The 20,777-nt window shown below is 38.2% G+C and overlaps 1 protein-coding gene across 5 annotated transcripts in view; it reads right to left on the bottom strand.

The window, feature by feature from the left end:
* nova1.S (neuro-oncological ventral antigen 1 S homeolog) overlaps positions 1-18,685 on the bottom strand; it is a 59,834-nt gene extending 41,149 nt beyond the window's left edge. The window contains exons 1-2 of one of the 5 annotated variants that reach the window (XM_041574402.1): positions 17,619-18,685; positions 15,720-15,863 (exon numbers count right to left, since the gene is read on the bottom strand). In XM_041574402.1, coding sequence (XP_041430336.1) covers positions 15,720-15,863; positions 17,619-17,757 — 283 coding nt within the window. In that variant the 5' untranslated portion in view covers positions 17,758-18,685. The other 4 variants (XM_018232194.2, XM_018232196.2, XM_018232195.2 and 1 more) reach the window with 4 other exon arrangements.
* Between the last annotated feature and the right edge of the window lie 2,092 nt (positions 18,686-20,777).

Below are 20,777 nucleotides of genomic sequence, written 5' to 3'. Positions count from 1 at the left end.
GTAAAGTTGTTTGATAAAGACACGGGAAAGGTCACAAGGAGAATAAGGAATGGATGATAAAGGCCACATGGAACATATGACATTAGCCAGCGCCGATTCAGACCTAAGCGCCGCCTGAGGCGGCTCCTGCAATGCCGCCCCCCCTCGCTGACTTACTTGTCGGGAGGGGAGGCAGGAACACTAATGCGGAGAGCGCAATTGCGCTCTCTCGCATTAGTAAAGCCGAATTTCCGGTTTAAAAACCGGAAATTCGGCTCTTAAAGGTGCAGGAGCGGCTTTTTGCCACCCCTGGAAACCGCTTCGGCGTTGCCGCCTGAGGCGAGCGTCTCAGCTCGCCTCATTGGCGGCGCGCCCCTGACATTAGCGTGAAAAGGTGTTTAAATCCTGGCCTTAAAGACCATCCTAAAAGGTGTGGGTTTAAAAATAAAAATATATACATTTTAGTGCATGGGAGGCCACTGGTGACTCAGTAATTGATTCTTCTGTCCTTAACTGGATAGACCATATCCTGACTTGTTAAGCGGTAATTTAGAGAAGGTGTTTGCAGCAGGAGATAAAGGGGCAAATTCACTAACCTCTAGAAATTCGCCAGCGACAGCTTCGCTCACAGCGCAACACTTCACCAGGCGTAGATTCGCCAGGACAACGCTAATTCACTAAAATCCAAAGTTGCATCCAGGGCGCCAAACGCTTTCAAAGTTGCGCTATCGTTGCCTAATTTGCATATGACGGGAAGTTAAAGTTGAATGGACGTATATGTTGCAGCAAATACATTACACTACACAAGTCCAGGAAACCTTAATAAAATAAAATAAAGTTGTTATATTGCCCTACACATGAGCCCAGTGTATAGTTTATGTGCCATATGTTAGGAAATGCAGGGGGAATGCCGTTACCCCCCAAAAAATCTACTCTATTGCACTTCACCTGGTCTGAGGTGGAGAAGGCAAGTCTGGCGCAAGCGGTAACGTTCAGTAAAATCTGCATCTTAGTGAATATGCGTAGTTACGTCCATTCGCCAGAGCGCAAATTCGCCAGGCTTTAGGGAGCAAAGTACCGTTAGAGTCTATCTCCTTCGCTAGCGAATTTATGCCAGCGGCCATTAGGAAATCGGTGAAGTACTAAAATGACGTCATTTTTCGCCCACGTTAGTCACTTCACCCTTTGATGGGAGAGTGATGGGAGAGCCCTATAATATTTAAAAAGCAATAGTAGAGAGCCACTGGAATTGTGAGCCAATGATAGTTCCATTAAAAGGCCGACATTCTATCTGATGTTGCTGCCTCTCTCCCGCGCAGTTTTTGGAACTGCTGCAGCAAAGACTCCAAGTCATTGACATCCACAGAATGTCTCTCCTTGTTGGCACGTGATTGAGCAAATAATTAGGTGGTAACTCACCCTCTGAGAGGCCCAAATTGCCAGATTACATGGATATTCTCACTTTTAAATGGGGGGTTTAACATTCCCTTAATCATGGCAAGGCTTTAAGTATCACAGACTTCCCTTTAACTCCTACAACTGCGCGGCTTGACTTCTTAGCTTCAGACTGAGATGAGTTCAAAGTAAAGGTGACTACAAAAAATCTGTCCTGCAGAGCAATGCATTCATTACCCACATCAGCTTTTAAATCTCCCTTTTCAGATAAATGAAGATAAATGTGCATGATCCATTGTATCATTTCTCAGTGGTAAGAGGCCATACCATTAAGCTCTGCCTATAGTAACACAGTGCAGAGCAGAAGACAGATTATGGATGATGGATTAACAATCTAGACCACAAAGGATCAATCTATTGTTGATTAACGACTTCTATAATCTGGCAAAAGCAAAAATACAATCTCATGTGTGTAGAGGTTTTCAATGTGGACACATATTCTGCTACAAACTCTGAAAAACTGATTTTCAAAAAATTTTTGGGATTTTTCACCCGAAAACTCTGCTTTCTTATGCTTTTCTGCCCAAAAATGCCGAAAACTTTGGGCTATTGATCGAAAACCCACCGCACATAAAAAAAACCATTGGGACTTCTCCCATTGACTCTTATGCAACCTTGACAGGTCTGAGATTTTCTGATTCTGACTTTTCAATCCTCGGGGGTTCAATTAATTCTGAAAAATTCATATTAAATTTGTATAAAAAAAAATCACACATTTCTTGGGATTTTTGCATAACCCCCATAATGCTTGGTGCTTATAATAAAGCTATCATAACAATGCATTTGATCATAATGCATACCATTTAATCACCATTTTGTGTTTTGGTAATTGCAGAGATTGCTTGTCTGTAGCCAATTTATCAGTCATCTGTATATGATCATTTATACAAAACAACATTTTAGGGCTAGTCCACACGAAGAGATTCGGGGAGATTTTGTCGCCTGGCGACTAATCGCCTCGTCTTTGAGCGACTATCTCCCCGAACTGCCTCAGCGTTTTTCCCCATAGGCTGCAACGCAAAGTCGCCTGCGCTAATGCACACGCGGCGATGCGTTTTCTATAATGGCCCGGGGAGATAGTCGCGCAAAAGACGAGGCGATTAGTCGCCAGGCGACTAATCTCCCCGAATCTCCTCGTGTGGCCTTACCCTTAGGGTGACAAGACCTTTTTTTCCTCCTTAATTGTACCCATCAAATCACTTTATTGGCTTGAGGGCATGTACAGGTAAGGGACCTGTTATCCAGAATGGTGGGGACCTGGGGCTTTTTCTCTAATTTGAATCTTCATGCCTTAAGTCTACTAGAAAATCATATGAACATGAAATAAAGCCAATAGGCTGGTTTTGCTTCCAATAAGGATTAATTATATCTTAGTTGGGATCAAGTACAAGTGACTGTTTTATTATTACACAGAAATAGGAAATCAGTTTAAAATTTTTGGATTATTTGGATAAAATGGAGTCTATGGGAGACGACCTTTCTGGAAAACTGGTTTTCAGATAACAGATCCCATACCTAAACCATTCAGCCAAATCTTCACAAGGCTGGTTTGCACAATATTTGGTTTTCTGGTCATGTCTTCTGCTGCCTTTCAGTTGCCATTACAGAAGTAGATCTTTATTTTCGTGGATAAGGTGAATGTATTAAATATGCAATTTTCCTGTGGTGTGTAGTTCTACTTTTAAAGCAAAAGAAATCTTTTAGTCCAATTAAATCAAAAAGTTATACACAGTGGTCACATCACAGAAACCCCCCAGGTTATCCATCGTTTAGTGGAATAAGTCAAACAAAAAATCGGGAGGGACCTGCTGTTAGATGAAGAAGTAGCCCAAGTACTAATTAACACTTTAAAAACCTTTATTACGACATACATTAGCCTAACGCGTTTTGTGCCTAGGTTTCAGCCTATGGTTCACTGTCTGGAAAACATATTCTTGTTATTAAAGATATACACTAAATCCTGCATTGTTTAAAGATAATAAGCCAGTATTGATTTCATGGGACACAGTTTCACAAAAGAGGACATTACAGAAAGTGACAGAGCAGGTATATACAAGCAGCTGACGTTTCACTGTCTCGGAATATAAATTCCTTCATTCATATCATGTATGTTTTGTAAGCGAGTTAGCTCTGTTTATTTTTTCACTAGCGTATGTGGAGAATGGGCCTTGATTATTCAGCATTTTATAGAAGAATTAGCACAGCGGATTTTACTTAAATTAAAACCATAAAATGTATGTGGTCCCTGTGAGAAAATCCTGACACTTGGGGGCAGATTTACATAGGGTCGAATATCGAGGGTTAATTAACCCTCGATATTCGACTGCCGAATATAAATCCTTCGACTTCGAATATCGAAGTCGAAGGATTTACCGCAAATAGTTCGATTGAACGATTGAAAGAAAAATCAATCGATCGAACGATTAAATCCTTCGAATCGTTCGATTCAAAGAATTTTAATCCATCGATCGAACAATTTCTCTTCGACCTAAAAAACATTAGAAAGCCTATGGGGACCTTCCCCCTAACATTGCACTTCGGTAGGTTTTAGGTGGCGAAGTAGGGGGTTGAAGTTTTTTTAAAGAGACAGTACTTGGACTATCGAATGGTTGAATAGTCAACTGATTTTTAGTTTGAATCGTTCGATTCGAAGTCGTAGTCGAAGGTCGAAGTAGCCAATTTGATGTTCGAAGTAGCCAAAAAAATCATTCGAAATTGGAAGTTTTTTTTATTCTATTCCTTCACTCGAGCTAAGTAAATGGGCCCCCTGGTATTTGTAAGACACCGTTATGAAGTAAGGAAGCCTGCTTGTGTGAGTGCAAGATCTGCGGGCAAGCCTGTACGTATGTAAATGTGACATGATGTCATTGCAATGCGGATAATGGAGACAAGGAACACAGCACAGAAAGAATCTGCTACTCTTCCAATCTATTCCGTTTTGCTCTTCCTGCCCTTTAGATCAGAATAATTAAACCCAATCTAGTGAAACTAGAGATTTATGTGGTTATGTTCCCACCATGGAACTACCTGCAATATTTTGCTGACCCATATTTACTTCCAGTGGGATTAGTTACAGGAAAAGAACTAAGTGGCCTGTGCTGCAACAAGAGAGCCCAGAGCATTTGCACCCAGCTCCTGCTAAGACCAAGGCAAATTAGATTTGTTTTCATGAAATAAACTTTGGTGTCAATAGGGTGAATTGCTTTGTCTTGTCCCCTTTTCTTATTCTTTTTGACTGGGTATATCTTTTCATTAACATTTTCATAATAATATACTTTTTTTTAGTAGTATGTGCCATTGGGTAGTAAACATACCTCCCAACTGTCCCATTTTTAGAGGGACAGTCCCTCTTTTGACAGCTCAAGCCACAGTCCCTCGTTTGTACTGGAAAGTCCCATTTTTCTCTGCACTGAACAGCCAGAAAAAGAAACAACGTTTCTAACTCAATTGGCTTCATATACTCGGTTTGTAGGGTTATTTCATTGTTATTATTAGAGTGAATTATGGGAAATGTATGGGGAACGATAAAGCAAACCGTTAAAGTGAAACCAGAATAGATTGAGCCCTGTTCAAATGAGCTTTTGGCCCTCCAGATATTGTTGGGATAAAATTCCCAGCCTTCTAATGTCAGAAGAATGCTGTTTGAGTTAAACAGGTGTAGGTGCACCATCAAACTATGGTGGTTCTGTGCTGAAATGGAGAACATTGGTGCAATGGTTACCCCAGATCTCCTAGGACCTACACTCTAAAAGCAAACAGGCACACTCATCGGCTCCTCATAAAACTGACCCTAGTGTGTGGGAATGGGAGAGGGACCAGCCAAAATATGACATACTTTGCATTTCCACATGTCCACATCCTTTTAATTTATTGTAGACCATTGGAAAAATACTTCTCCTCCGCACATACACCAGGATTCAGAAGGGTAATATTGATTTCTTTAGTGCACATGAACTGCAGGTGTGCACACGAGATATAAGTAATCATTGTTGTCTACAATTTGAACCTAAGGCTGAAAATCAACAGCAGAGACATCAAACACGAGAACCTTATTATTTTGTGATGCCCATTTTGGATTTGGATGGAAATCCATCAAAAATGGATGGTATATAGATGAATGGGATCCAATATCTGGAATGTTTTGGACCTGGGCTTTGCTAGATACATGGTCTTTCCATAATGTTGATCACTGTGCATTAAGGCAACTAAGAAACGTGTAAATATTAAAATAATAATAATAATGGGATTCATGCATCTTCGTTATCATCATGTATAATGTACTGTTTTATTATTATAGAGAAAAAAGTAATCCTAAAGTATGACTATGAAGATTTTCATTCATCCAGCTCATGGTATATCTAATATAAGTAATTCAAAATGTAGTCCAGTTCTTTTTTTTAATTACTTATTAGATAATCCTAAAGTAATAAAGAAGTGCTTGTGTAAAATAAAACACAATGGAGGTTATTTATCAAGGTCCAAATTTATCCCAGTATTTCGAATATCCAACTCCAAGCAACTTCTTGAATGGACATCATTTATGAAGAAAAAAGCCAAAAAAGAGTTGTTTGTAGTTTTCCCCAAAAACTACAAATTTCTTGGAGTTTTTGAAGCTTTTTGCTCTGAATCCCTGAAATCATCGGATATCAGTACAGACATCATCGCAGACACCAGGACCTTCTCTGTTGACTTCTACAGGACCTCGAGAGCTTTTAGATGCCGGGGTTTTGGATTCGGAGTTTTTACACCATCGGACTTTAATAAATCTCAAATAATTTATAGTTTTTTTGTTTTTTTTTTTTGCTCCGAAAACTACGAATTATTAGAGGTTCGGCTATTCGGAGCTTGATAAATAACCCCCTATATGAAATTGTAATGCCATATTTCTGAAGTTTTCTGGATAATAGATCCTATATCTGTACCAGAAAACAAATAGGACGTCTGTAGTGGGATACTTTCACATGTCAGGCATTAGAAGAGGCACTTGTAAAATGAATTCATCCTTAACAGCTTTTCTCTGAGGTCATCTTGAGCTTTCTAACCACAGTTTACTTCATATAATTCCCTGACAAATAAACAGAATCCAATCCGGACATAAATCGCTGCAAAGCAAACAAACTCTAATGTGCTCACAGAAAAGCAGGGAAGCCCATTGGAACGTCACATTCCCACTGATTTGTAGTGTAAAGTAAAATAACAGTGATCTCCTAATCACGCTCACAGCTAGCACTTCTATGGTCTCCACACAAATATATATATATATATATATATATATATATATATATATATATATATATATATATATATATACACAATACCATATGATAGCTTTAGTGGGACTTAGCAGCGCAAAATATCAACTCAAAAATAACCCTACAGGCCTGTGAGTTATAACAGTGATCCTTGTTTAATATATTTTTCAAAAAGTTGCTCTTTTTATTTGTCAATGAAAAAAAATGGCAGTTTCGGGAACTTGTGATGAAAATCACAGTAGTTTGAAAAAAACAAGAGTTATGTGAGATTTTCTTTTTTTTTATGTGGTTACAAAATATCAACAGAGGAAGGTTTTTTGCCTTCCTCTGGATCAACTGGCAGTTAGTAAGATTTAAAAAAAAAAAGGTTGAATTTACTATGTTACTATGTTTAAGACGTGGATTGAAATTCCTTTAAAAAAACTTATATAAATGTATATCTATCTATAAGGTTTTAACAACCTATCTATTGCTGAATTAAAATGTCTTTACTGGGAAAAAAATAGCTGTTCTATATAATAAATATATAATAAATAGCTGTTCTATATAATAAATATATAATAAATAGCTGTTCTATATAATAAATATATAATAAATAGCTGTTCTATATAATAAATAGCTGTTCTGTATAATAAATAAATAAATAATAAATATCTGTTCTATATTATAAATACATAATAAAAAGCTGTTGTTCTTTATAATAAATAAATAATAAATCACTGTTCTGTATAATAAATACATAATAAATAGCTGATCTGTATAATAAATAAATAACTGTTGTTCTGTATAATAAATAGCTGTTCTGTATAATAAATACATAATAAATAGCTGTTCTATATAATAAATAGATAATAAATAGCTGTTCTATATAATAAATAGATAATAAATAGCTGTTCTGTATAATAAATAAATAATAAATAGCTGTTCTGTATAATAAATAGATAATAAATAGCTGTTCTGTATAATAAATAAATAATAAATAGCTGTTCTGTATAAATCATGAAATTATTGCATACATTTTCTAACTAGAATGATCACCCTCTATCTCATTATTTATTTCAAATAAGGGTTGGTTTTGTTGTCATATTTGCTTGTCATGAAGCATCATAAAACAATTGTTATGCAACACTTGCGCCTAAATCAAATAGAGGTATGGGATCTGTTATTCGGAAACTCGTTATCCAGAAAGTTCCGAATTACAGAATTAACTTCTCCCATAGACTCCATTATAATCAAATAATCCAAATTTTTAAAAATTAGGATTAAGATTTGGTTGGGTATTCAGCCGATGCCATTGAATGTTTCCATGTTTTAGTAGCATTAAGTGCTCCAAATTAAGGCAAGACTCCTTATCTGGAAAACCCCATGTCCGAAACATTCCAAATAACAGACCTCATACCTGTGGTAATTTAGACACTAAGGTGCCTCAGAAACTGATATCATTTCCAGCTATGCAAAAAAAAGAGATATTATGTATAAAAAATCTCGTGCGCCGCCTACTCTGGCTCTCAGTTTCTGCAACAGTATAGTGTATTAATGCGGAATCCGTATGTTCAGGATTGATAAATATTCTGTGTAGTACATACCTGGGCTATACAGATAGAAAGATTATATTAGAGTGGTGCACACAGCCTGTAGACATCGCCCTGAATCAGATACCGTAAGCATTTTTTTCCCTGGACTAACAAATGTCTTCGGAATAAGGTATTCTGTGCGTCGATTCCATGCGATGTTCACCCCTGATCCCATATTTACACTATGTTATTCTAATTAAAAGGCATCAGATAATATTGCTTTATTTCTTATACCTGTACAGGTATAGGATCTGTTATCTGGAAACCCGTAATCCAGAAAGCTCAGAATTATGGAAAGTCTTCCATAGACTCCATTTTATCCAAATAATCGAAATCTTTAAAACTGATTTCCTTTTTCTGTGTAATAATATAAGGATATAATTAATCCTTATTGGAAGCAAAACCAGCCTACTGGCTTTATTTCGGGTAGAACTACACTGGCGGTTTTCAGTGCGCGTCCATTTTTTCTGATGCGAGGAAGCGCAGATGTGACATCGGATGCGTCAAATCAAATGTAAGTAATACAAGTGTCGCACGTACAAGCTGATTGCATCATGCAGCGTTCCCATTCTACAGTGGTGTCATGTCGGATGCAGTGAGCTTGTACGTGCGACATGTGTATCACTTACATTAGATTCAGCGCATCCGATGTGTTGTGTCTGAACGGATGGACGCGCACCGAAAAATGCCTGTGTAGTTCTACCCTTAATGATTATATGCTTTTGTAGTAGACTTAAGGAATAAAGATCCAAATTATGGAAAGATCCATTATCCGGAAAGTCCCAGGTCCCAAGCATTCTGGATAACAGGTCCCATACCTGTACAAGGGCCCTGGAAGACATGCCATATGTAGTGAATTTAAGACATCTTCGATTAGACAGACAGGTGCCTTATAACAAGCCAGTATAATGAATAGTAAGTAATTTGCAGCAAACTTCCGCATTTCGCACTGGCGAATAAATTTGCAAAACTGTGGCGAAAATTTTTCAGCATCAAAAAAATGTTGGCGCCCGTTGGAATAGTCGATCGTGTCAACATTATTCGGACACACATTGACTTTAATGCGGGCGTCGAAATCCGCGTTTCGCAAATCTTTTGTTGTTTCCCAAATCTTGCAGGAAATTTGTGAAGCGAAACGGGACAAATTCGCCCATCACTGATCATGAGAGCTGGTTTGGAACTCTGATGGAATCAACATAATTCTGCAGACATACGAAGGGAAAGGACCTCTCTATCTTCTCATATACTATCCACATTCTGAAACTATTCATTTAAATGTAGATTTCAAAAATGTTCCTGAATTTACTGAAATCTTAATTCCCTTACATATATATATATATATTCACTGCCCAAGCTGAGTTCAGAAAGAAATCAGAATAAAACATAGATAAAGGGGCAGATGTATTAAGGGTCGAATATCGAGGGTTAATTAACCCTCGATATTCGACTGGCGAATAAAAATATATGAAAATCGAAGTCGAAGGATTTTGCGCAATTCGTTCGATCGAATGATTAAATCCTTTGAATTGAACGATTCAAAGGATTTTTAATCCATCGATCGAAGGATTATCCTTTGATCAGAAAAAACTTGGAAAGCCTATGCGGACCTTCCCCATAGGCTAACATTGGCCTCGGTAGGTTTTAGGTGGCGAACTAGGGGGTCGAAGAAATTTTTAAAGAGACAGTACTTTGATTATTGAATATTCGAATGATTTTTAGTTGGAATCATTCGATTCAAAGTCGTAGTCAAAGGTCGAAGTAGCCCATTCGATGGTCGAAGTAGCCAAAAAAACACTTCGAAATTCTAAGTATTTTTTATTCTATTCCTTCACTCGAACTTAGTGAATGGGCCCCTTACTGTATGTTGTGAAAATGCACTGAAATAAATATTATCTACACCTCCTTCCCTTCCATTATATCAGCAGATCATCATCTGATCTTTATTCCAAGCCGCACAAGTGATCAAAGTAGACTAAAAATAGGATTCATAGTTTTCAATGGTGTATGCTACACGGCTGCAAACTGTTGTGCAACTTGATTGTTAACCTGCTTCTGGTTGTTCATGTGGCTTAATCCAACACAGACAAAACAGTGATCTGTTGAAAAAATGTATACACTAAAAAAAACAACAGCAATGGGCATTTTATTTCTGGGCTTGTATACTAGTATATTATTAATTATTATTATTTTATGCGTTTGTGACTTAAAATAAAGCCACTAAAGAAGCAGAAAGAAAACGATATGTCTGTACAATCGTTTTCAGCACAACCCACATAAATGGATAAATACATTTTGGGAAAATGTTCATTAGGACGAAACATCAATATATAGAAATGATCTTAAATCTTAAAATAATAAAACGTTTTCATTGTCCCACACCTATAACATAGTCAGGGGCAGATTTATTACAATGTGACATTAGAGCTCACCACAAACAAAATCGCCCACTTTCTATTCATTCTTATAGGATTTTTTTAGAAACGTATTTATCAAATGCTTTCACTCATTGATACACTTCTAAAAATCCCATAGGAATGAATTGAAAGCGGTCGGTTTTGTTTGTGGTGAGCTCTAATGTCACATAGTCATAAATCTGCCCCATAATGTCTCTGGCAATATCACACCCCTTATAGAAAAAGTCGCTGACCAGGGTCCCATGTAGGGCAGATATTATGGGGCATATTTATTAAGGGTCGGATTTCGAGTTCATGAGAGTTTCTAAAAACTCACATCAACTTCCATAAACTCGAAATTCGAAAATAAAATGACTAATCAAGTATCATAAAAAAAAAAATCAAATTTTTTACATTCAGGTAAATACGATCGACCTGCAAACTAGAATAGAATTGGAATTAAAAATTTTTTTTTTTCAAAAGTCCACCAAATGACTCCAATTTGATTGTAGGAGGTCCCCCATAGGCTAGAACACCAATTCGGCAGGTTTTAGACAGTGAATAGTCAAATTCAAATTCTTAAAGGGACAGTACATGATCTATTTCAAAATTCTAAAAAATTTTAAACTCAAACTGAATTTGGACTATTCCCTAGTCGAATTACACTTGGGGGCCCATTTACTTAGTTTGAGTGAAGGAATAGAGGAAAAAAACTTTGAATTTCAAATGGTCGAATATGGCTACTTCGACCTTCGACTTCAAATCAAACGTTTCGAACTAAAAATAGTTAGACTATTCGACCATTCGATAGTTGAAGTACTGTCTCTTTAAAAAATTCTTCGACCCCCCTAGTTCGCCACCTAAAACCTACCGAGGCCAATGTTAGTCTATCGAGAAGGTCCCCATAGGCTTCCTAACAATTTCCTGAGCGAAGGGATATCCTTCCATCGAAGGATGGATTAAAATCCTTTGAATCGTTCGATCGTAGGAATAGCGCAAATTCGATATTCGAAGTTGAAGGATTTTACTTTGACGGTCGAATATTGATATTTGACCCTAGGTAAATGTGCCCCTAAGGGGCAGATTTATGAAGAGTCGAATTGAAAATTCGAAGTAAAGAATTCAAATTTCCAGCTATTTTTGTGTACATTGACTAGGGAATAGTCCAAATTCAATTTGGACTATATGGGGGACCTCCTAGAACCTATTTGGAGTCAATTGGTGGACTAAAAAAAATACTTTGGATCGAATTTGATCTTACTTCGATACGAACGATCGACACAGCCTATTCACCCGCAAAAAAAACCTCAGACTTTTTAATAATTTTTTTTTATTTGAATTTTAAAGTTATGGGAGTTCAAAAAAACTTTGATAAATCTTTCCCTAAGATAAAAATTTTAATTTTCAATTCGACCCTTGATAAATCTGCCCCTATGTCTCATATCTTCACTTCATGTCGAACATATATCATAAAATATTAAAGACTGAGGTGCCATGGGAAACATGGGACAAATTTAAACCTTCCTCACCAGAGTTGACAACTGTATATAAAAACACAGGGCCCCACTGAAAAATTCAGAATAAGCCAGAATTAAATTAGCCAGTTGTCAGCATAAAAAGATGGATATACAGGTATGGGACCTGTTATCCAGAATGCTTGATATACAGGTATGTATAACCTGTTATCCAGAATGTTCAGTACCTGAGGTTTTCTCGATAATGGATCTTTCCATTGTTTGGATCTTTTATACCTTGATCTTTAATTTTTAATTGAAAAAACTTCGAAATTCAAATTCAAAAAGACCAACTGAAATTAAGTCGAAGTTTTTTCGAATTGTACGAATCAAAGGAGTAGCGCGTTTGATTCAAAGTTTTTCCCAGAATTGACTACAAACAGGTTCTAGGAGGTCCCCCATAGGTTAAAACAGCAATTCGGCAGGTTTTAGATGGCGAATGGTCGCCGTCAAATTTTTAAAGAGACAGTACATGATAAATTTCAATATTAGAATTTTTTTCTCGCTTAGTTCTCTAAGCATTCACTATATAAATGTAGGGGCTTCTTGTATATAAAGGAAATATTATTGCACTAACTACTTGAATTCCATTAACTGAGCATGGTTGTATTAAGTCTGTGTCACCTCAAACAAAGTAGAGATGCAATGAATACACTATTTTGGATTCGGCCGAACCCCCGAATCCTTCGCAAAAGATTCCCCTAAATACCGAACTGAATCCTAATTTGCATATGCAAATTAGGGGTGAGAAGGGGATTTTTTTTTTATTTCCTTGTTTTGTGACTAAAAGTCACACAATTTCCCTCCCCAACCCTAATTTGCATATGTAAATTAGGATTCGGATTTGGTTCGGCTGAATCCGCATCCTGCTGAAAAAGACCGAATCCTGGCAGAATCCCGAATTGAATCCTGGATTCGGTGCATTCCTAAAACAAAGTGCACAAAGATTCCTTTGATATAGTATCGTTCAACCCATTCACCCTTAGAAGTAATTGCTCTGCACTAGGCAGTGGTGGGAGTTCATTTTAAGATCCCCAGAAATTCTTCCATTTTTAGAAAAAATGGTTACAAATTCTGAAAATAAAATGCTAGAGCTAAAGTAAAATACGCACGACATTAAAGGACTAACAGTGTAGTCTTTTGTTACAATGGATTTCGGAGAATTTTCATTCTGTTGTGTAGTGTTTGGGCCTTAATTAAATACTGATCTTGCCAACACTTTACAATACAATGTCCCCAATCCTTTACCTCCCTATTAGAATAAAACAGTAGAAAATAAATAGAATGGACTTTTAGAGACTGACAATTGTTGGTGCATTGGCTACTTTACATTTAAGCCCCAAAGCCCAAGTCATGTCAAATGGCTCCTGCTCATTAAGATTTGTATATTGACTCGTCAGGCATTTATGTGTTACAGAGCCAGTGATCGCACACACCATCAGAAAACCATGAAATTAATAATCTGACAGTTTTTTCTAACTGACGAGGGCTGGGCTACCTCACAGTGGCTTCTCAATGCCTCCACATATATAAATGTAAAGTGCTTTTTGATTAAAGATTTGAAAGAAATCGGTATATGTATTTAGACATATAGTTATATGTATTTATTTCATGTTAAACACTATAGACTGAGCCGTAGTAAGCAGCACAGAGACACTGAAATGTGTCAGGATTCAATAACCTCTCCAGAACTAAACAACATAAGCACAACCAATAAAAGACTTTCAATGAGCAATTTGGGCTAGCGTGTGTCAATGGCAGCTTCCTCCAATTCCTCAGCACATCTGATGGTATTATGTATAAAATGCTATTTCATTTTCAGCAAATCCAATTTGACTGAGCAGTTCCCTGCCAGATCGATTACCTTATTATAACCACCCCTCTATTTTATTTAAAGCTATTTTAGCCAATGTTTTAATAATGATCTTCTTCCGAAAAAAATCTGTGGAGCTAAAAAGTAGGTTGCTAAATGATTTATTTACACATGTATAATCTTAGAGCACTAAGATACAATATTTAGATCTATCAAATGTTCAGCCTGCCATAGATCAAGCAAACAGTGCAACAAATGACCCAAAATCCTGTGCCAACAGCAGGTTCATTTTGCATAACAAATAACAAGATAACAGCCATCTACAATGCGTACAAAGAATTACTATATTTCCAGGTGCGATTCTGCAGCAAAGGGGTTAAAAGAAATCATTGCGGCACACGCAAAAATGAAGGCAAAAAAGCTGAATTACCCACATGCTGATTTCATTGGCGGAAAATTGCAAATTAAGAGGCGTAAGAGCTGCTCATAGTTTTCATAGGGAAATGATTGTCAGTAATTGTGATAAGGAAGTTGAAATTGCAGCGCATACGTCTCAGTAGTAAGAATAGAAGATGAATAGTGTAAGAATAGTAGAAGAATAGTAAAACACTGTCACTATACCAGATATAAGTGGAATATAGATAAGACATTTCTTTTTCTTCCAAATCAGGAAAACATTTTGATAACCAACAGAGGAATCTTCAGATCACATTAAAATATTCAATTATTTAAAGTTCTTAGGTTTTTACATATGTCTTCAAGCTTTGGACCGAGAAAAAAATGGCTCTGCCCTATTTAAATTCGGCCTATTGCCTTGTTGCCTGGCTCTGCATCTAATGAGCTTTGTCACTATAATCTACAGGGTGACACCATGACTTCAGCAGCTCATCACAAGTATGAACCCTCTCTACATGCTACAACACCAAATTCTGTTTCAAGCAGAACATACAAATATATTCTCAAAACAAATTCTATAAAAACATCTCTAGAACACAGTAACATGGTAAGTTAGGTTGAAAAAGACACACGTCCATCAAGTTTAACCTTTTGACTTTTTTTTAACCTGCCTAACTGCCAGTTGATCCAGAGGAAGGCAAAAAAACCCATCTGAATCCTCTCCAATTTGCTTCAGAAAAAATTCCTTCCCGATTCCAAAATGGCAATGGGACTAGTCCCCGGATGAACTCATGTAAGAGTGACTACATTCTACAACAAGCTATGAATCTTTTTCTAAAAAACCTAAGTAATATAGAAACTTGGGGAATCTTGGACACTTTAAAACATGCAGCCATAGAAGTGGTTCCGACTGCCAATTTGACTCAATAAGCAATGAGTATTTAATAATTCTGCTGCATTTTCATGCAAACTCAATATATTTTCTCATTACCTGCAAGGAAATACATTTCCCTGCAGTAAAATAAGCTGCCACCAAACTTGCGTGATTCCCATATGCATCCACCCCCACAGCTATCCTCTAATTGAGAACCCCCCCCCACCTACTCCCTCCTTATACTCCCAAAATACCAAAGGGGAAGAGACCTTGTATGTAACCTGCAATCCATGTGCAGTATATATAGAGATTGCTATAAAAAAAATATATATATATATAATATATATATATGTCTACATTTATGTTCATGTGTTCAACATGGTGTACATTTATACACAAACACAGTATGTAGAATATGATACAATGAATATGATCTGCTCTGCACAGGTACAAGTAGTTTGGCTCTTACCTGGGTAAAAATCTTTGGATTTGGACAGCTTGATGGTAGCCCCAGTCTCCTTCTGCAACTGGACGATGGTTTGCCCTCCCTTGCCTATGATAGATCCAGCAGCGTAGCTAGGAATGAGGACCTTCAGGAAAAACTGTCCGTCTTCTGCAGAAAGGAAAAAAAAAGCAGATCAACAGTTAGCATTAAAAAGGGAAAACAAAAATAAAGCTCAGTTCATAGATGTTCCTCAATATCCAAATAAATCGATATCTTTCTAGAACCCTTAAATAATAGTAGTACGAAATTTTACCTATAGTAACACGATACTTTCATATTAAAGCAATCATTTCATTCATTGTTTTGCCCCTTTTTTTATTGATAATGTCATGAAAAAACTAGCAAAGAATAAAAGAAATAAGCAGCTAATAAGAATCCCAATGTAACATTGGCTGAATGCACACGCTAGGCAAACAGAAGGACACGTTTGAGATGTGAAGTGAAGGAATATGGAGAATGCAGGTGAAGATGGAATATCAGACGGGCAATGTGTGTTACATCCAACCTATTACGAAGTCTCACCTCTGAGCAGCATGTTTAATTTGTAACCATTAAGCGGTTGCCAAGAAGAAGAAAAAAAAAACCCTCAGTGTAACGTGGAATCACTTCCCCTACTAATCCCAATGTATTTCCTTAGCTCCTTTCAATCTCTCGTGATCCTCCTATAAGCTTATTAATTCAAGCAGTTTAAGAAGATTTCGCCCCCCTTTATTTCTAACTGATCTAAAGCTTAAGCCACTGTTAGTTTTGGGTGTATGTATGTGTGTGTGTGTGTGTGTGTGCAGGTCATCAAGCAAAAGGCAATGCGTAGCCAAGACACTTAAAAAAAAAAAAAATGTCAAGCCCCCAAAAATAACCAATGCAGAATTTACATATGAACAGCGGTGAGCGCTATAATGGCTGCACGCTGAATGAGATGAGGAGAAAATGTAGCATGTGGGGTGTGTTTAATAGATAACAAGTCACTGACTTTGCATAACCTCAACATGTTCCAGAAAATATATATCCCTGTACAGTTTATGATAAACGTGCAGGTCCATTTGTGGTTCCTGTGCTGGTAGCAAACATCCAAGCCAAGAAAAAAAAAACCCACTGATCCTCCTTGCAAATCCTCAGCAAATGCATTCACCTCTGCATCGTTGCATTGTTATGCCTCCAATAGAAATGGACGTGAAGATGCTGGGACACATCACCAGGACGCAGAAGAAGCACCCCCCAGCCTCTCACTCTCTCCCCCCTCCCCCAGCTCACAATTGATGATGATGATGATGATGGTGAATAAAAAAGAGACACAGAGTATTGCTCCAAAATCTGGGCTGTGCAGAGCGGCAATCGTTAGACTTGTTACATAGGAAAGGACAATAAGAGGGGGACTGAGAGGTGCAGCCACTGTCATATACATCCACTGTCATGTGCAGCAACTGTCATGTGCAGCCACTGCTCTGCTCCCTGCCTCCTCTATGCACCTTCAGCACTGGGGTTTAACCCCTCAGTTATAAGAGTACTACTGAATGCATCTTCATCAGCAATGGGGTGCCACCCCAATCACAAATGGACCTCTTTCCCCAGCATCTTTCCCAATACCACTGATCCCAGTTGATTAAAAGGAAACCATGTCTCTTTGCACCCGTTATCCCTTATGGGGAGATAGAGCAGCAAGAGCAGCTGTATTGCAATGAAAGCACCACTAAGGATGAGGATGAGAACCATAAAATCAGTAGAATAATACGAGATGAAGACGCCATTTTGGCCATAGATTACAATAGGCAGTGCAGAGTACAAGGCCAGTACATGTATATACGTGCAGGGGAGACAAGTATTCTAGTAATAGAGAAAGGAAAGGCTCACAGACAGTGCACTTACCTCCAGTATTGGTTCTCTTTGTGCTTCCAGCTTCCGGGGGTGCTTCCAGGGGTCTCTTCCTGGAGTCTGGGGGATCAAGATCTATGGGGACACCGATGTGGGTCCCGTTTTGCTGGATGGGAATTGCTGCCATCATCATTGCAGGCTGAGAGCACAGGGGGACACTGTGGGGCAAGGATGGGGGTACAGCCTGAGGCAGGAGGAGAGTGAGGGGGGGACCCCACTACCTGCACTACAAGCACTGCAAAAGGGAGCCCCCAGATGCACCTCAAAAAATACAGACACAGCAATACAAGGCAGAAAGGGAAAACAGAGAAAGAGGGAGAGACAGGAGAGCAGCCCAAAATAAATAAATAAAAGACAAGCCAGGAGGGGGAGGAAGGGATGGAGAGAGAGAGACAGAGAGAGAGGGAGACAGAGAGAGAGAGAGAGAGAGAGAGAGAGAGAGAGAGAGAGAGAGAGAGAGCGAGAGAGAGAGAGAGAGGAGAGGGGGAGGAGTGCAGAAATGGCAGGCGGAAAATAAAGCAGGAGACTGGGATGGGAAGACACAGAGAAGAGGGGAGGGAGCAGTGATGAGGAGGAAGGGAGGATGAAGAAGGCCGAGGAGGAAAAGAAAAGAGTGAGAGAGAGATGTGTATGAGTGTGTGAGGGGAGCAGTGCCGATTGCAGTCTCTGACTTGGTTCCTTGCTGTCTCCTCCCCCTCTTCTCTCTTTTGTTTCCTTATAATCCCCCTGCCTGATGCTCCTCACACTGATTCTCTTGTGACTTCTGCTGCTCCACTCTCCTCTCCTGCAACTCAACTGTCTCTGTCTATAGCAAGGATTTCTGCTGCTCCACTCTCCTCTCCTGCAACTCAACTGTCTCTGTGTGTATAGCAAGGATTTCTGCTGCTGCTCCACTCTCCTCTTCTCTCCTGCCTCTCAACTGTCTGTCTCTGTGTCTATAGAAAGGATTTCTGCTGCTGCTGCTGCTCCACTCTCCTCTCCTCCTGTCTCTGTGTCTGTAGAAAGGATTTCTGCTGCTCTACTACATCCCCACACACATACTCTACCTGATATATAGGTCACTAGTGTTGCACCAAACCTGTACTATCAGCTCACTGGGAAATTACATTTTATATTTCTCTTGCACCCTGGTGTATTCTAATGACTATAAATAACGCACACGCTTTCAAAGAGGGGTTGTTAAAAATAAAAAAATAAAAAAATAAATAAAGCAAGTGAGAAGCAGATCTGTTATTCCCAAACTCCTGCTTCACCTAAAGGTACGTCGATGGGATTATGCATTATTAATCCAACCATCATTTACAACAGTCACCTGCTTGAATAAATAACCGTTTCACAATGAACAGGGGACGTCTGCTCCGAATTATGTGTCTGCCCATTTTTATGGATTTGTGTGATGCTGAAATATCAGATATTCCACTTGTATCTTGCAGCAAGAGGGCCACACTGGTACTGAATGAAATCATTTTATATGTGTGGCACCCATGTACCTGCTGCAACTGCTGATTGGCTCTTTGTTACATCGATGCTGAATCTGAGGAAAGGTTCATTTCTGCCTTGAGCAAAACCAAATTGCTTTACTTTATTGCCTGGTATTCAAGTTCCCTTAAAAGACCAGTAACATCAATTTTTTTTTAATTAGTTAGAATACATTATAAAAAACAAGAAGACAAATAAACTTTCAAATCACAAAGTCTTTATTAAGAAATAACTTAGCGAAACTCCTCTTCAGAAAAGGCGACACATCGATAATCCATTGTGCAGTGCTCGATTTCTCCTCCCTGGCTATCTCCTATAAGGAAGGCAGGCAGGAGAAATCGAGCGCCGCATGATGGATCATCCAATCACTTTCTGAAGAGCATCACAAGTGGAGTTTCGGTAAGTTATTTCTTAATAAAGACTTTGCAATTTGAAAGTTTAAATTTGTCTTTATGTTTCGTTTTTTTTTTGATGTATTCTAACAAATTTTTTTTACAAAAATGTTGATGTTACTGGTCCTTTAAAGGGGTTGTTCACCATCCAAGAACTCATTTCAGTTCAGTTGTTTTCAGATTGTTCACCATAAACAAAGACTTTTTTCAATTGCTTTCCATCTTTTATATTTTAGCGATTGCCCAAAATTTAAAGGGATCCTGTCATCGGAAAACATGTTTTTTTTCAAAACGCATCAGTTAATAGTGCTGCTCAAGCAGAATTCTGCACTGAAATCCATTTCTCAAAAGAGCAAACAGATTTTTTTATATTTAATTTTGAAATCTGACATGGGGCTAGACATTTTGTCAATTTCCCAGCTGCCCTCAGTCATGTGACTTGTGCCTGCACTTTAGGAGAGAAATGCTTTCTGGCAGGCTGCTGTTTTTACTTCTCAATGTAACTGAATGTGTCTCAGTGGGACCTGGATTTTACTATTGAGTGCTGTTCTTAGATCTACCAGGCAGTTGCTATCTTGTGTTAGGGAGCTGCTATCTGGTTACCTTCCCATTGTTCTTTTGTTTGGCTGCTGGGGGGAAAAAGGGAGAGGGTGATATCACTCCAACTTGCAGTATAGCAGTAAAGAGTGATTGAAGTTTATCAGAGCACAAGTTACATGACTTGGGGCAGCTGGGAAATTGACAATATGTCTAGCCCCATGTCAGATTTCAAAATTGAATATAAAAAAAATCTGTTTTGCTCTTTTGAGAAATGGATTTAAGTGCAGAATTCTGCTGGAGCAGCTCTGTTAACTGATGTGTTTTGAAAAAAAAAAATGTTCCCATGACAGTATCCCTTTAAGTTTAAAGTTGAATTTCCCTGTCTCTGGGGTTTGATCCTGGCAGCTCAGTGATCCAGGTGCATCTGAACTGTTACAATTTGTTACATTTAGTTGATACATTTAGTTGATACATTTCTCAGCAGTGTCTGGGGAATATTAGCAACTATTGTATCAATTCTAACAACTGCCTGTAATGAAAACCAGAGATTCTGCTCATCGGGGACAAGGATAAGAAATGTATCCACTAAATGTATCCATTAAGAACTGTTTACAGGGTCGGCGACCCCCACAGAGCTGCTTTAGATGGTTAAAAAAGAAACTTTACACTTCAATATTAGAAAAACGGTCACAAATAGAAAATAGAAAGTAATTGGAAAAAGTCTTTATTTCTGGTGAACAAT

The sequence above is a fragment of the Xenopus laevis genome, chromosome 8S (assembly GCF_017654675.1).
Source record: "Xenopus laevis strain J_2021 chromosome 8S, Xenopus_laevis_v10.1, whole genome shotgun sequence".
Lineage (NCBI taxonomy): Eukaryota > Metazoa > Chordata > Amphibia > Anura > Pipidae > Xenopus > Xenopus laevis.
This window is presented reverse-complemented; position numbering and strand designations above follow the sequence as displayed.